The sequence below is a fragment of the Schistocerca gregaria genome, chromosome 3 (genome assembly GCF_023897955.1).
Source record: "Schistocerca gregaria isolate iqSchGreg1 chromosome 3, iqSchGreg1.2, whole genome shotgun sequence".
Lineage (NCBI taxonomy): Eukaryota > Metazoa > Arthropoda > Insecta > Orthoptera > Acrididae > Schistocerca > Schistocerca gregaria.
The window spans coordinates 132,310,857-132,325,009 of NC_064922.1; the positions used below are offsets into that span (position 1 = coordinate 132,310,857).

General features: G+C 41.1%; 1 protein-coding gene across 1 annotated transcript in view; it reads right to left on the reverse strand.

Annotated features, from left to right (window-relative positions):
- Positions 1-13,856, reverse strand: part of LOC126355281 (arylsulfatase B-like) — a 74,067-nt gene extending 60,211 nt beyond the window's left edge. The window contains exons 1-2 of the mRNA XM_050005569.1: positions 13,749-13,856; positions 601-760 (exon numbers count right to left, since the gene is read on the reverse strand). Of these exons, the coding sequence (XP_049861526.1) occupies positions 601-760; positions 13,749-13,856 (268 nt within the window). The remainder of the gene's footprint in view (positions 1-600; positions 761-13,748) is intronic.
- Positions 13,857-14,153: the final 297 nt, after the last annotated feature.

Below are 14,153 nucleotides of genomic sequence, written 5' to 3' on the forward strand. Positions count from 1 at the left end.
CCCAAAACGCGCAAATTTCCCAAAATACATACGTACAGTATATCAGTGCGTTCCAACAAACTTCAAACATTTTCTCAAACTTTTTCTAAGGTTTTTCTCGTTAGCATCCTCCCCCCCCCCCCCCTTTCCAACATAATGCAAGGGAAAACCCTTATCGCTGATTACATTTTCACTGGTAACGCAGTAAAACCTCAGCATCAGGCAAGATGTTTTAATTTATTATTTCTTCATTCGCTCCACATTCTTCAGACAGTACCTACATACACTACTGAAAGCACATGCGAAAGATTATCATTGTACGTCACTTATATTCAGGAGATATGACATTATAAACATTTAGATGCTTAAATAACTAGCTTTTCTTAAAAGGGAGTGCAATTGATTGAGACTTTAATCATGAAGCTTGACGTTTTATGCTGTATCATAAATGAGAGTTCCATTCTATATAGTTGTTAATAGGGATGGAGAGCGTGGGGCAGTCTGAATGGTAAGGGGGGAGGGAGAGGGGAGGACAACGGTACTTAATAATATATTAGCCATAGAGATCAGCAAGTTCTCATTGCCCCTAAGACATGAGCACCTTGAGATATAATCTCTTACCTGTGCGAATGGGGTACTTCCCAGTCATAAGGGCTGCTCTCGATGGAGTACACACGGGTTGTACGTAGTGGCTGTTGAGGATGACGCCGTGATACGCCAGAGCGTCGATATTTGGCGTCGGAATCTGGTCCGAGCCATGGAAGCTCACGTCGTTCCACCCCTGCAAACAATTTCTATTTATATCCAGGTAGGCAGGTAAGTTCAGGTAGGCCGACGAAATTCAACGCTCTAAGAGCTTTCAAACGTGATACTCAGCCCGTGAATATGTAGTGAACTGTGTTCAGTACATAAGTCTGAAAAATGCTTCAGCGTGTTCCGATACAAACAAAAGTTAGCCTTAGCATACACTGGGTTTTGCGTCATACTAGTTAACCTTATTTCTGACGATCTGATCAATTTTTATGTTCAACGAACACGATAATTCATCAGCAGCTGAAGCTGCTATAATCGTTTATTGATGACACATTTAGAGAGACATACTTCATTTCATGAATGCTCCGCGCTGTCTGAGACGTTGTTCATGTTGGACAGTTTAATTCCGAAATTCGCCTGATGGCAGTTTGTTTTTATTGTTGTGGTCTTCGGTCCGGAGACTGTTTTGATGCAGCTTTCCATGCTACTCTATTTTGTGATTGCCTGTGCATCTACGAATAACTACTGCAACCTACATCCTTCAGAATCTGCTTACTGTATTCATCTCTTGGTCTCCCTCTACGATTATTTCCCCCTCCAGTAATAAACTGGTGATCACTTAATATCTCATAATGTGTCCTATCAACTTTCTTCAAAATGGCACTGAGCACTATGGGACTCAATACCTGAGGTCATCATTTCCCTAGAACTTAGAACTACTTACACCTAACTAACCTAAGGACATCACACACACCCATGCACGAGGCAGGATTCGAACATGCGACCGTAGCAGTTGCGCGGATCCAGACTGAAGAGCCTAGAACGCCTCGGTCACAACGGCCGGCCAACTTTCTTCCTTTAGTCAAGTCGTGCCACAGATTTCTTATATCCCAAATTGTATTCAGTACTTTTCTCATAAGTTACGTAATCGACCCATCTATTCTTCAACACTCTTCTGTAGCACTATATTTGGAAAGTTTCTATTCTCTTTTTGTCCAAACTGTTTATCGTCCTGTTTCACTTCCACACATCGCTACACTCCAGACAAATACCTTCAGAAAAGACTTCCTGAAAGTTAAATGTATATTCAATTTTAACGAATGTCTCTTCTTCAGAAATACTTTTCTTGCCATTACCAGAGTACATTTTACATCCTTTCTGTTTCGGCCATCATCATTTATTTTGCTGACAAATATCAAAACTCATCCACTACTCGGTCTCGTTTTCTGTCTGATTCCCTTAGCATTACGTAATTTAATTCGACTACATTCCATTACCACAGTTTTGCTTTTGTCGATGTTCATCTGCTTTCCTTCTTTAAAGACACTGTACATTCTGTTTAATTGCTCTTCTAAGTCCTTTGATGCCTCTGGCAGAACTAAAATGTCATCGGAAAATCCCAAAGTTTTTTGTCTTCTTCCTCAACTTTAATTCCAACTCCCAATTTTTCCTCGGTTTCTTTCACTATTTGTTGAATGTACATATTGAATAACATCGGGGATAAACTACAACCCTGTCTCACACCTTCCTCAACCACTGCTTCCCTTCCGTGTCTCTCGACTATTACAATATCTGTCTGGTTTCTCTAAAAGTTGTAAATATCCTTTCGCTCCATGTATTTCCTCCTGATGGCTTCATAATTTGATACAAGGTACTTAGTCATCATTGCCAAAGCTTTCTCTTAGTCTACAAATGCTATTAATGTAGGTTTGCCTTTCCTTAATCTATGTTAGAATATAGGACGAGGTGTGCGTATATTTCTCCTCAATTCAAACTTCGACCCATTTTCCCATTCTTCTTTAAAGAATTCGTGTTAGTATTTCGCCACCAAGATTTAATAAACTGACATTTCGCTAATTTGTACTGATGTCAGCAACTGCTTTCTTTGGAATTAGAATATCTACATTCTTCTAGAAGTCTGAAGTCTTCTAGAAGTCTAGAAGTCTGTCTCATACATCTTGTACGTCAAATGGAAGAGTTTTGTCATGGCTGGCTCTCCCAAAGCTGTCAGTAGTTCTGATAGAATATCGTCTACTCCAAGCGTATGTTTTGGCTTTGACCTTTCAGAGTTCTGTCATATTCTTCTCTCAGTCTCATGTCTCCCATCTCATCTTAATCTACGTCCACATCTCTTTCTATAATACTGCTTTCAAGTTCATCTCCCTTATATAGAACCTCTATATACTCCTTTCACCTTCAGCTTTCCCTTCTTTGCTTAGGACTCATTTTCCATCTGATCTCTTGATATTCATACAGCTGCTTCTCGTTTTCTCAAAGGCCTCTCTAATTGTCCTGTAAACGGTGCCTGTCTTTCCCCTAGTGAAATATGCTTTTAAATCCTTACGTTCGACCGAGCGAGGTGGCGCAGTGGTTAGCACACTGGACTCGCATTCGGGAGGACGACGGTTCAATCCCGCGTCCAGCCATCCTGATTTAGGTTTTCCGTGATTTCCGAAAATCGCTTCAGGCAAATGCCGGGATGGTACCTTGGAAAGGGCACGTCCGACTTCCTTCTCCATCCTGCCCTAATCCAATGAGACCGATGACCTCACTGTTTGGTCTCTTTCCCCAAACAACCCAACACTACCCTTACGTTCGTCCTCCGACAATTCCTGCTTAGCAGTTTTGCACTTCGTGTGAAGCTAATTTTTAGAATTTTTGTACTCGCTTTCGCCTGCTTCCTTTTTTGCATTTTTATACTTTCATCAGTCAAATTCAGTACCTCTTGTTCCATCCAAGGATTTCTACTGGATCTCGTCTTTTTACCTACTTGAATGTTCGCTGCCTTCACTATTTCATCTCTCAAAGTTACCCATTCTTCTTCTACTGCATTTCTTTCCACCGCTCTTGTCAATCCTTACCTAATGCTTTCTCTAAACTCTCTACAGTCTCTGATTCACTGGTTATCCAGGTCGCATCTCCTTCAGTTCCTACGATTTTGTAGTTTTTTCCGTTTCAATCTACAGTTCATAACAAATAAATTGTGGTCAGAGTCGACGTCTTAGAGTTTACAATCTGGTTCCTAAATCTGTGTCTAAGAACTATATTAACAGCCTGAAACCTTCCAGTGTCTCGACGTCTCTTTCACGTTTACTACCTTCTTTCACGGTTCGGAAACTGTCAGCTACTACTGAACTATGCTCTATGCCAAATTCTATGTGGCGACTTACTCTTTCATTCCTTTCCATCAGTCCTTATTCACCTATTATTTTTCGTTCCTGGCTTTTCCTACTATCGTATTCCAGCACCCTTTCAAAATTAGATTTTCGTATCCTTTAACTAGCTAAATAATTTCATTTATCTCATTGAACACTTCTTCAATCTCTTCATCATCTGTGGAGCTAGTTGGCATGTAAACTTGTGCTATTGTGGTAGTCTTCGGCTTTGTGTATCTTGGTTACGACGATGTGTTCTCTATGCTGTATATATTATCCCCATTCTTGTTTTATTATGCCTTATTAAACCCACTCCTGCATTACCCCTGTATGACTTTGTATTTATAAGCCTGTATATACCTGACCAGAACTCCTTTTCCTCCTATCACCTAATTAACTACCACTATGTCTAACTTTAACCTTCCCATTTCCCTCTTTACATTTTCTAACCTACATGAACGAGTAAGGGATCCAACATTCCACGTTGCGATCCGTAGAATACAAATTCTGTTTCTCCTGATGACGATCTCCTCCTGAGTAGTCCCCAAACGGAGATCCGAATGGGGTACTATTTTACCTCGGGAATATTTTACCCAAGAAGAGGCCCTCATCATTTAATCATACAGTAGGCATGCATGTGCTGCGGAAAAATTATAACTGTAGTTTGCCCTTGCTTTCAGCCGTTAGCATTACTAGCACAAGAAGGCCGGTTTGGCTAGTGTTGTAAGGCCAGATCAGACATTCATCCACACTGTTCCCCCTGCAACTACTGAAAAGGCTGCTGCCCATCCTCAGAAATTACCTGTTTATATGGTCTCTCAACAGATACCACTCCGTTGTGATTGCACCTACGATGTGGCTATTTGTATCGCTGATGCACCCAAGCCACCCAACCAATGGAAACGTCAATGGTTCTTGTGAGGTGGGCACAGCAGTTCTTCGTCTCCAATGCACAGGAAAGCTGAAGATTAGTATTATGTCATCGGATTCGTGCTTTCATCTCCAGATAACGTGCATACATAAATTATGCGGAGGACGACCAGCAACAGAAATTCTGTATATAGTATACAGTACATTTTTATTCGCACTGTATTATGGTATTTCAGCCTGAAAGTGGATGTTTCTCATACTCAGATATGACTGATTACACTAGTCAACTACAATCCAGAGTTTTAACCATCTGCCACCATGGTTACTGCAGAGACCCAAAGTAATTTTAGTTTCAGTGCAGTACAGTGGAGTCTGCACTCCTCGATATGTTTTTAATAATTGTTCTGTGACATTTTAAATGAGAACCACAACTGTGTAGCTGCGTTTATTGAAGAGTAGAAACAGAACACTGTAGGCTGCTCTGTTGTTTTCCCTGATCGTGTCTTCTACTTCCGTTTGGCTTACGAGTTTACTGTATTCGACGCGGAAATATACGCCATACTGCGGGCACTGGAAAGGATGATACGTGTTGCGTTTGCTACATTCCTTGTCTGTTCCGATTCCCTGATGCCCTTCCTCTCTACAACGCTTGCACTCAGATGATAATGTAGTCCAAATTATCCAGGACACTCTCCTCCGATCATAAAGGCACGGGAAGGAGGTGTCTTGGCTTTCTGCTGGGTGCACGGGTACATGGGTATAGTGTCGTGCAAACAAATGCGGTGGGAGTTATCGGGTTTTGAGATACGTCGAACTTGTTTCCCAAAATTTTAGGCAGATAATCTTATTGGATTAACAGGGTACTGAATCACTCACGATTTTTGTAACTGGTCACCCAGTCGCATTTCTCTGTGGTGTTGTTTTTAGCTCCCCTGTCGTTTTAGGTATATTTCAGTCCCCAGTATAGCACCTTTCAGCCTTTCTCCATTTTCTTAAGGTGTGTCAGGTATAGTCTCTAGTGAGGTATGAGTTATTGAATGTCTTTTTGTACCTTTACTCCTCACTGTCTAGTAAGATTTTTGGTCACTCTTCCATCTTTTTATTTTTATTTTTTTAAATATTTGTGATGGGTCTCCCCGTTGAGCGCCCGTAAGCAGCAAAAATACACACACGCACCCTCACTATGTAGCTACAAAGAATGTAAACTTATTGTTTGCCAAGTCGTACATGCTGAATTTGAAAATTAAATCAAGTTTTGGCAATCGGGATCAGTTTTCATTTAGACACAGTAGTTTCTATCTATCGAAATCTCTTAAAACGTAGTATATTGGCTATTGTTTTTTGGCAAAATGTAAATATTACGGAAACATTATGGCGTTTAAATGGCTGAAAAATTCGTGTTGTTTACATGGAACTGCCAACCACGGGGCAGACTGGTTGAAAAGTTCACTTGACGTACTCTTTGTTGTTCCTAGCACGTGGGAGGAACCAACAGAGGACTCATCTGATTGTTTTTATTTTTTGCTGACTCTAATGAATTAAACCACATCGGAAACGTGAAAAACCGTGCAATACCCTGATTTACCACCTGCTATAACGCCCGAATCTCACAGTAAGGAATTGCCGATACCGGTGTCTCCTGAGAGTCAGATAGTAAAGGCGGGCAAAGCGCGAACACAAAGAAGGCAGTGTTGTACATATAGGAGCCATTCCAATGTTTCAAGGCCACCGTGTATCAAATGAGACACACTTTTTGTCCTTCGTGATTTAAATTTTTCAAAACAATGGATTCGTGATTGTAACGATGGAATCTTCAAGTTATGAATCTGACCACAATGCTCTTCTGTGAATAGTCCTCGAAGGTAGGTGGAGACTGTCGGCAATGATTTCTGCATGAGGACGTGGCGCTTCTTTGCAGATTCCAGCTCAGTGCTTTTTCACAATGGGAACAATTTTTTTTGTTTTCGTATTGTTTACGCAGTTAATCTGAAAGAGACATACGAGAACTTCAATTTGCTACTCGCACTTATTTAGTGCAAGGTATACTAACAGGGAATATGTGAAAATATCAAGATAAATACAAATCTTCCCAGCATACAGCTCACGTACATAAAACACTGCTGATTTCTACCACGTGTGGGGCGGCAGAGACGTAAAATCCACTGTCACTGGAAAAGGTATTTTCAGTATGCATTACTGCTTGGACAGGACAATGTTGTGAACACTCCTCCCGCTGTTTGAAGAAAAGTGCTTGTATCTGCACTGCAAATTAAAATGTTGCTTTTCTTGAAAACTATGGGCCAAATCTCATGTTGATTTATCTACAGAGAGAGACATTTGCTAGCATCTTGAAAGAAAATTAAAATTAGCAATACCTGTAGCACAGAAAAGTAGGATATTAAATTCTGATGAACATTATCTGAATGAGTGAAGTTGAAAAAAAAGCGTGATTGACTTTCAAAAGTGCTCTATAGGTCACCATAGTGCAGGCACCTATCACAATATTGGACAATTGGATATCATACCTCATGGGACGTCAAATGTCACTTTGGATTTCGTTTGCACTTCTTCCTGGATCACTTGGGAGCTGTTAATGATGACCACGGAGACAATTCCATCAAGATATTTTTCAAACGCAATAAGACTATTTAGGCAAACGGAGTACCGCAGCATCCTCTACTATCTATGTTTTCTTAGCGACGTTCTTAATCGAGTATCGCATGGCAGTCGTGAAGTAGACATGATTCCTTATTTCTCTTCACTCCCATATTACTCGTTTGTGTACTGTTAGTCTTTTGGGTATTTCAATTTACAAATGTTGTTGCGAAAGCGAGTGAATTTGCAGGTACGTACGATACATAGGCTGCTGTAATCATGTAAAAAACCGTTATTACATGAAAACTGAGGCTGGATACATAGAATAATTATCTTCCAGAAGCACTGTATATTATTACTGTAACCGAAAGAAAGATTTTTTTACTACAGTTATTGCAGCACTACGAATGAAACATACAAATTTTGTGAGGCTCGCTGGTATTACTTACTTAAAATAAGAAGCCAATTAACAGTACGTTAAAAGAAATTAACACCATCGGTGAGGAACGTGGAATGAAGATAAATTCAAAAACGTAGGCAATTATTTTATAGAGCAATAAAAAGTTAAAAGTGAAAATCTGTGACGGGCTAGAGGAAGAAGATCATAACTTCTGGCACTTCTGCTAAAAAAATTACCAGTAACGTGAAACGTGAACAAGAAATAGAAAAAAGACAGTTATTAACTTTACAGAATGAGGAATGCATTCTGTGATCCATTAGATAAACATTTAAGATAAAAGATAGTGAGGTCTTTTCTACAGAATGTTGCGTTATATCGTGCTGAGACATTGACAGTGTGGCAGAGCGAGGAGAAATGCTTAGAGATTTTTTAGATGTGGATCTGGAAAAAAGTGGATATGAATGAATATTTAAAGGATTGAGTGTGTTACAAGGGATGAATGTGAAATGATAAATAATAGAAATCATTAAGAGGAAGAAAGGGAGGACTCTGAATGAGGAGAAAATGTACACTAAATGGAATCGTATCTCAGAAGAGGACCTGAAGTAGAAGAAAGTACTAGACACATGACAACATCAAGACACATTCATCAAATGCAGGAAAAGAGGCAGAAAACTGGGAGGATAGCAGAATGATAGCTAGCAGTGATCGAGCTGCCTGCTGGGCAGAGACTGTAATCATCGTCATTATTCTCATCGTCATCATGACACTTCAAGCACAATGAAAGCAATTAACGATTTGAATGTGCCAAAGGCTTTTCTAGAAAATATGGCCTGTGGATAGAGCTTCAGCTCACCATATTGTTCTCGTTGTGGAGGATGCTAGAGTACATTAACTGGATGTATGCGCGGTTGTATATCACACCGATCACAGTGCTATAGTGCCTGGAAATGAAACTGTAGAGTTTCGGAATCGGTAGAGAGCAAACAGAAAATAATAGATACAAAAGAGGTTACGAAATTGTAAGAATTTTTTTTCTGTTTCCGGCACAATTAAAGAAATACCAGGCCAGTTCTCCTCTTCTTTCACTTCTTTTACTGTCCGTCTAGACATTGCCTTTTTCACCATAAACACAAAAGTCTTACAACGGATTGTACGATTGTTTTGTTAATTTGTACTACACTTCCTTCGTAGTGTTGAAAATATTTTATTCAGATTGTAATGAATTTCACACTTGCTCCATTAAGACATACCCGTTCACAGTTAGCCGTGGCCTACACTACATTCATGATGACCATAAAATGTTTTCCCAGTTTAGGTATGTGAAAACGTCGACTAAAGCTCCTGAGATTAGTTTAGTTTTACTGGAGGCTCTTTACCTGAATCGTTTCTCAGTTCTGAACTTTTCACCATCCTGATTTCGTCTGCTGGAAGTTCTGGTTATTAGAATGTAGGCAATAGTGAGGCACTACAACAACACAATGAATTAAACTTTCGCCGTTTGGAAGAAATTTCAAGGTAGTGTTGTTACACGTTGTGGCATTCCGTCTACATCGTACTATGTAATCGGAGGGATGAGGATAAGCACAGAAGAGTAGGAGGTGGAATAAGGTTTTAAACCATTAGCAGAGGTACTGACATGGGAAGAAAGATATATCCATAACTTCATAGACTGGAATCTCATTCAGATCCTATCTCGAACGAGATTTTCACTCTGCAGCGGAGTGAGCGCTGATATGAAACTTCCTGGCAGATTAAAACTGTGTGCCAGACCGAGAATCGAACTCGGGACCTTTACCTTTCGCAGCCAACTGCCTTACCAAATGAACTACCCAAGCACGACTCACGACCAGTTCCCACATCTTCAATTCTGCAAGTATCTCGTCTCCTACCTTCCAAAGTCCGCCCCGGTAGCTGAGTGGTGAGCGCTACAGAATGTCTGTCGTAATAGCCCGCCTTCGAATCCTGGCTGGGTCGATTTTCTCCCCTCAAGAATTGGGTCTTGTGTCGTCCTAATTATCATAATTTCATCATCGACGCGCAAGTCTCCGACATGGCGTGAAATCTAAAGACTTGCACACGGCGAACGGTCTACCCGACGGGATGCCCTAATCAAACGACATTTGCATTTTACCTTCCAAAGTCCACAGAAGCTCGTCTGCGAACTTTGCAGAACCAGCACTCCAGGAAAAAAGGATATTGCAGAGACATGGCTAAGCCACAGCCTGAGGGATGTTTGCAGAATGATATTTTCAATCTGCAGCGTAGTGTGCGCGTTACAAGTCCACTAGCCTAACACTTCTCCACAACTACCTTCTCGCCCTCACTACTAATTCGCATTGTCGACGCAACACGAATTTACTCTGTCAGCCAGAAAAGGAAAGACGCTGCACAAATGTTTAGAAGCTAACGCTCACCTGCTAGCGCCTGCTGCTACGTAGCTACCTCGCAAGGGTGTCGATCACGATGTTCTTAAAATGTTTACTATTTATAGTACATATTCATGTACGTATACACCATAAAATCCATCGTTCAGTAAATGGTGGATGTTTCCTCATAGCAAAATTGCCTGTTTCAGCTTTCATTTCATCCGTGTACTGAGGGTAAAGTGACTATGTGCCTCATTACGTGCCCTAATCACCCTCTCATCTGTCACCTTATCCTCATGATCCTCACGCGTAATAAGCGATTGTTACATCAGGAGTGTCGAACAATTTTCTTCGAATGCAGATCTCCTTTCCAGGGATTACGATTTAACTTCCCACAGCATTTCTGTTACACTTTCGTTCAAGACAAATCTACGTGTTACTATCCTTCCAGCGCGTCGTGGAATTCTTCGATCTCTATTGCGCTGCCAATGTAACAAGAACGTTATGACGGTTCTGTTAAGTATATGAGTACTCACGATATTTATCATTGTGGAATTCTTCTATTTACCAAGAAAAAAATCAGCCATGGAGAAAGTGTAAACTTTTAGCGTCAAACCTGCATTGTTTAAAGACTGGAATGGACTTTGAAGGAGTCATTGTGTGTGTGAAGAGCTATCCGTGCAATTACTTATTGTTGAAGCATAAACTTGGATCCTGTGTTAGGTAAGTTCAGGAGATTATTGTTGATTCGTAATGTGGATGTACTGTGTTCTCCCATGTAGAAGAATGGTAAAGTTAAATAGCTAGAATGAGTAAATTAGAATGTTAAAATTGGCAAATGGTCATAATAATAGTAACAAAACCCATAACTATTTTAATCTAGTGAGTAGTAGTATAACGTACACTGACTTTAAAAAAAAAGAAGAAAGGAAGAAAAGGTTGCAGCTTTAAGAAGGAGTTGTGCGACATGAACGAAAGTTAGTAGTCATCTTCTTACATCTGAAAGATGACGTCTACTCACATTCCACGCCAGCCGCATCAAGGTAGCGTGAGTAGTGGCAGTATGAGGATGCAAAGCATGTTCGCTGTAAATACGCTCTGTGAGGATCGTGAGCTTTAGTTACGTTTAAGATTTACCGTCTCGTGATGATGTTACTCAAAAATACTCTTAAGGCAACAAAGGCGCAATTATCGGCATCTCACTGAGTTTTAACGAGATCGTATAATAGGGCTACGAGAAGCAGGGCTTTCCTTCCGCTATACTCCAGAAAGACTTGGCAGGAATGCAACCACTGTAAATGACTGCTGCCACGTGATAATGAGAATGTACTCCGGACGTCCAGGTGAGCCAACCGAAGACCATCGTTTTTGGTGTGCGGCTCTACGGCATTGTAATGCATCTGCAGCACCAATTTTAGCAACAGTTGGCGCCTCATTGACACAACGACCTGTTACAGATGGTTACTACAAGGACAGCTCCGAGCCAGACTCCTTGTAGCGCGCGTTCCACTGACCCCAAACCACTGTCATTTGCAACTTCAGTGGTGTCAAGCGAGAGGCTATTGGAAGGCAGGCTGGAGGCCTATTATGTTTTCTGATGAAAGCTGCTTCTGCCTCGATGACAGTAATGAAAGTGTGTTCGTTAGTGCCTGCAAACAACCTACCTGCGTGCTAGACACACAGGATCTACAACTGGAGTTACGGCTTGGTGTGCAATTCCGCATGACAACAAGAACACTGTCGTGAATATTCCGAGCACCCTGAGACAATGTACGTAGTCTGATGATTCGAGCTGTTGTGCTGCGATTCATGAACAGCTTTCCAGACGGCGTTTTCGGATAGGATAACGCACGCCCACATACCAATGCTGTCTCCATTCGAGCATATATGGGACGTGAAACTTCCTGGCAGATTAAAACTGTGTGCCGGACCGAGACTCGAACTCGGGACCATTGCCTTTCGCGGCCAAGTGCTCTACCAACTGAGCTACCCAAGCACGAGTCACGCCCCGTCCTCACAGCCTTACTTCTGCCAGCACCTTGTCTCCTATGTTCCAGACTTAAAAGAAGCTCTCCTGTGAACCTTGCGGTTGGTAGAGCACTTGCCCGCGAAAGGCAAAGGTCCCGAGTTCGAGTCTCGGTCCGGCACATAGTTCTAATCTGCCAGGAAGTTTCATGTCAGCGTACATTCCGCTGCAGAGTGAAAATCTCATTATGGTTATATGGGACATTATCGAACGCCGACTGCAACTTCATCCACAAAAAGCGTTAGCCGTCCCTGAATTCAACGACCAAGCGTAACAGACATGCAAGCCCATACCACAAACTGACGTCAGGCACCTGTACAACAAAATGCATGCACACATATGCATTCAACGTTTTGTCAGTTACAGTGGTTACTGGTGTCCCAGCATTTCTTAATTTGAATAATTTATCTCTCGCTTACTTTTACATGTGGCCTTGCAATGTTAAACACTTAAATATCTTCCCTAGACAAATGTATTCCTGAAATTTCATTACACTATATAAATTATATTTCGGTATAACGAACTTTTTTCCGTCAGTGTATATTATTACACGGCTAGGACGGCGAACTCGTCATCCATTACAGCTGCAGCCAACCTCTCTAGGACTTCGAGTGGAAAGAAAAATCTGGGTTTCAATATTTCGCGTAATTATTGATCACATTTAAAAATTTAAATTGCAGTCCTAGTCTACTCATGAAGAGGTAGATAATATCTCGTCGAAATGTTAACGCAATAAGTATTAAAGGTAGAAACAGTACATGTATTGAGCCAATGAACGTCACAGTGTGTGAATTACCGGGACTAAATTCATCCAGCATTTCACCCAAAATGAGAGCACATAGTGATTTTGCAATCTACAGACTTTACACATAGTTTCAGGTCTTCTCTAAACTCTTTCTCGATGAAACGCCCCGCAAAATAATGAAAGGAAAGAAGTTTATCGCTCTGTACATTCCTGCTCTTCATGCACTAAAAATTCAGCATCAGGCGTTATGTTTAAATTTATCACTTCTTCTTGTAGCGCTGGTAAGTTCCTATGGGACCAAACTGCCGAGTTCATCGGTCCCTAGGTTAACGCACTACTTAGTCTAACTTAAGTTAACTTACGCTAATGACAACACACACACCCTTGTCCGAGACAGGACTCGAATTTCCCGCGGGAGGGGCCGTGCGAACCGTGGCAAGCCACAAAAGACTGCGCGGCTATCGCTTCTTTCCTGCTACATCTGTCCGCATTATGCAGTACAGACGCCACATATAACACTGAATTAATTTGCAGAATTGTATCAATGTACAATACACAGTTTAAGAGAAACGGCGTCATAAACATTTAGAGGCGTGAAAAGCTCGTTATTTTTATATTGGAGCGCAAATATTTCACACGTTAACTTAATTGTAAAGTAATAGGACTTTTGAAGTTGTTGTATACCAATGAGTTAGATTAATTAAAGAATTGGCGTGATATAAGTTATGATCATATACTAATATAATCGGCAACAAACTGCTTAAAGCGTTTTGTGCTGTATTGAACTTAATAGACATTTGTTATGAGAATGAAACGACAGCCCGCTTGCACAAATGTCCGGCGTAGAATCTCTTACCAGGTCATCAGCGAAGACGAAGATGATGTTGGGCTGCTGTGACGCCGCTATAGCACCCTTGGATTCCAAGACGAACAAAACCCACACGGCAGCTACCAGAAGGCACATCTTATACTGCAATCAATCAAACACAAATTGATTACGAGGTGTAGAGTTCGAGTAGACTTAGCCTTGTTCAGCAGTAACCTAGGCGCGCCGGGAAAATTAGGCAAAGTGTTTGGCAGAGATTTATTGGTATGTCTGTATCACATTTTTGCATTGAAACACTTACAAAATAGGGACACCAATGTCGATTTTACCAGAAAGTTAGGATTAATCTTGTGAGTGGTCCGAAGTGAATCAGCAATGCCCTGTAACAATACAACAGCGTAGGGAAAGTACACGGATAGCTAATACTGAATACTA